This window comes from Lactuca saligna, chromosome 3 (genome assembly GCF_052625555.1).
Source record: "Lactuca saligna cultivar CGN05327 chromosome 3, ASM5262555v1, whole genome shotgun sequence".
NCBI lineage: Eukaryota > Viridiplantae > Streptophyta > Magnoliopsida > Asterales > Asteraceae > Lactuca > Lactuca saligna.
Window position 1 is genome coordinate 41,865,811 of NC_136419.1, and position 3,340 is coordinate 41,869,150.

Here is a 3,340-nt window from a genome sequence, read left to right on the forward strand (position 1 = left end):
TTTCTATATTTTATGTGGCATGCATAATGGAAGATGTGGCATTGCAATTACATTTGCAAGCTACTAATGTGGGTGCTCTAAGATTTGAAAAAAAAAAAAAAAAGTTGACAGGGGAGTTGGATAAATAATTTGGAGCTTATTAGCTTATTGTTTATTTGTTTATTGTGGTGAGAATAAATATTTTTTAAAAATATGTTTAGATTAGCTTATTGCAGTGTAAATAAGCAATAAGCAATAAACATTTAAGTGTTTGGCAAAATAAAACAGCTTATATTAGTAAAATGACCAATAAACAAAAAACAATAAACAATAAACATTTCTTCCTTTGTTTATTAAAATCAGTTTATTTTACTTATTCCTACCGCAATAAGCTGATTTTTAAAAACTCCTATCAAAAGACTTAAATTTGACTATTACGGTGAGATTAAACAATAAACAATAAGCAACCTATTTTTTCCGTATCCAAACATCTCTAAAGATAAAACTGAAACTGAAACCGACTGGGGCTTTTCACGTATTTAACCCTAAATTCAAAGAATAACATTTGAATGGTATTGTATGGGTGTACTCGAGAGAAAGGACATATTTGTAATTCTGTTTACATCTTAAAACATTTTCTGTTATCCTTTCTGCATCTCTAAAACCCTTGCACGGTTGTTCCATTTCTCTTGATTCCCCCTTTCTCCGTCGAAACCGAAGAGAACGCCACCGCTAACGATGGCAGCCATACCCCTCCTCCGCCTATCATTATCACCACCGCCACAAAAAACCCCTCGGTCAACTATCTCGATTCACCCTCTTAGATCAAACATCCTTTCACTTTCACCACCACAATCGCTATCACTCCGCTCAAATTCCACCGCTCAATCACGCCGACGTTCAATAATCTCAGCGTCAAACAACTCAACTCCGGTCACCGACAGATTAATCTCAGCCGCAGCATACTTTTTCCCCTTCTTCAACGGTCTCCAATACGGCCGATTCCTCTTCGCCCAATACCCCAGAACCCTAGGCCTCGCTCTCGAGCCCTTGCTACCTTTACTCTCATTCTACCGTTCAATTCCTTACGCAAGCTACCTCGCTTTCTTGTTGCTGTACATCGGCGTTGTCCGTAACACGAATGCCAGCCGTTACGCTCGTTTCAATGCGATGCAGGCGGTGGTGCTCGATGTTCTGTTGGTTCTACCGATGTTGGTTCAGAGAATATTCAATCCAGGGCCACATGGAATCGGAGGAAAGATTTTGATGATAAGCCACAATGTGATTTTTGTGTTTGTTGTTATTTGCTTTGTTTATAGCTTGGTGTTTTCGATTTTGGGAAGAACACCGAAATTGCCGTTGGTTGGTGATGCTGCTGGCAGGCAATTTTGAAGATTCCGATGAGAAATTGTGTACGTTTATCCTGTTCTCACTGAAACTTAGTTACATTTCGTGTTTTGAGTTTATAAGTTTTTCTTGTTGCTTGAGTCTTTGATTATTCAACCATTTGTTTGCAAGTGTTGAAAACACAGTTCAAAATGACTTACCCAGTTCTTGAACCATTCTTGTCGTTGCTGATAAAAACATCTTGCAAAAATGGAGACTCCAGATTTATCAGTCAAATGGGTTTTTTGTTGCTTGAAAATGGAGTGTATGGTTTAGCAAGATGTAGATTTTGATTGGATGATTAGTTTTTCTAGAAGCAACAATGAAATCTTGAGATTGTGACTCACTGGTTTATTAAATGTTTCTGAACTTGAATGGAAATCGCAATTGCCGATATTCTTAATATGTAGCTGAACTTCGAGTTTCAGTTCCATGAGTAGACAAAAAACTTACGTTCTTTTCCTGTGGGTCAAAAGTTAAAACAAATTCGGTAACATAATGGTAATTGACAAAAATGCCCCTTAAGTAAAATAGACTTAAGTAAAATAAGCAAGCTAATTGGTTAAAAAAAGCATACTCATGCATTAGATTATTTTAGATAAATGACTTTCTGTAAACAAATAAATACAAAATGATCTAGAGGCCCCTCCTATAACTTTATGCCAACTTGTTTTCTTTTCATTCCTATGGAGATTTCATCATGTCATGTAAAAGGAAATGTAAATGGTGGGTTATGCTGAAAATAATACATAACACTTGTTATTAATCACTTATACTAAGACTTTAATTTTTATTCGTTCAAGATCAATTATATAATTTAATTACATGTGTAACCTCCACCAATGCTCAAGTTTTTACCTTCTATTGACTATTATTCTTTAAGAATACAATCCAATACCAACAATGGCTCCAAACTTTAGCAATGCACTACCATCAAGCATCCCGGGTACCTTCATATCGTTGAAATTCATATTTCCTGCCATTAAAGTCCTAGATAAACAACATCAATTCATAATTGTGGAAGTATAAAAGGTAAATCATACATAGACCTTCTTTGATAACTCTATGTTAAAAGAAATGAAATTTCCATCTAACAAAAACCGTGTAAAGTTCTGCACCAAAAAAGTATAAATTATGTTACAACAGCAGTGACATATAGATTGAATAAGTTTAAATTTTATCAATGTTCTACTTATAGGAACCCGTTCGAGAAGTTAATAGACACTGCAGCATCAAAAAGTTAAGGTTGCGTTTAGTTACGGAAAAACAATTTTCATTTTCCGTTTTTTGTTTTTCCTTTTCGATTTTCGTTTTCCGTTTTCATTTTTCATTGAAAAATTTAGAGAACGCGTTTAGTTAAACTTATTCATTTTTCATTTTTAGTTTTAGAAAATTAGAAAACGTGTTTAAATGTCTATTTTTCTATCGGTTTTCATTTTTAAAAAACGGTAGTGGTAGTAGGGTGTGGGTGGGGGCGGTGACGGTAGCGGGTCGGCGGCGGTGGTGGTGATGACAGGCGATGGTGGTGGCGGCGTCAATTTTATCAGTGGTGGTGATGGTGGTGGTGCTAGTGACGGGTTAGTGGTGGTGGTGGTGATGGTAGGTCGATGATTGTTGTGGTGGTGTTCGGTGGGTGGGGGTGCGAGTGTGTGTTTGTGTGTGTATGTGTGTTTGTGGGGGTAGGTGTAGGTTTGTGTGTGTGTGGGTGTGTGTGTCTGTGAGGGTGGGGGTAGGTGTGGGTGTGTGGGTATGTACGTGTGTGTGTATGGGTGGGTATGTATGTGTGTGTGTGTTTGTGGGTTGGTGTGTGTGTGTGTGTGTTTGTGGGTGGGTGGGTGTGTGTGGGGGTGGGTGTGTATGTATGTGTGTGTGTGGGGGGGGGGGGGGGTAGGTATGTATGTGTAAGTGTGTGTGTTTGTAGGTGTGTGTGTGTGGGTTGGTGTGTGGATGTGTATGTTGGTGGGTGTGTGTGGGT

At 38.0% G+C, this 3,340-nt stretch overlaps 1 protein-coding gene across 1 annotated transcript; it reads left to right on the forward strand.

The window, feature by feature from the left end:
* The first annotated feature begins 570 nt into the window (after positions 1-570).
* Positions 571-1,466, forward strand: TIC20-II (chloroplast import component Tic20-II). Its single transcript, XM_078984456.1, has one exon. It carries the CDS (start codon positions 718-720, stop codon positions 1,369-1,371), a length of 654 nt encoding a protein of 217 aa, XP_078840582.1. The 5' UTR covers positions 571-717; the 3' UTR covers positions 1,372-1,466.
* Positions 1,467-3,340: the final 1,874 nt, after the last annotated feature.

Bases quoted from the DNA above. Each gene is read 5' to 3' on its own strand.
- TIC20-II (XM_078984456.1), top strand. From the start codon at position 718: ATGGCAGCCATACCCCTCCTCCGCCTATCATTATCACCACCGCCACAA.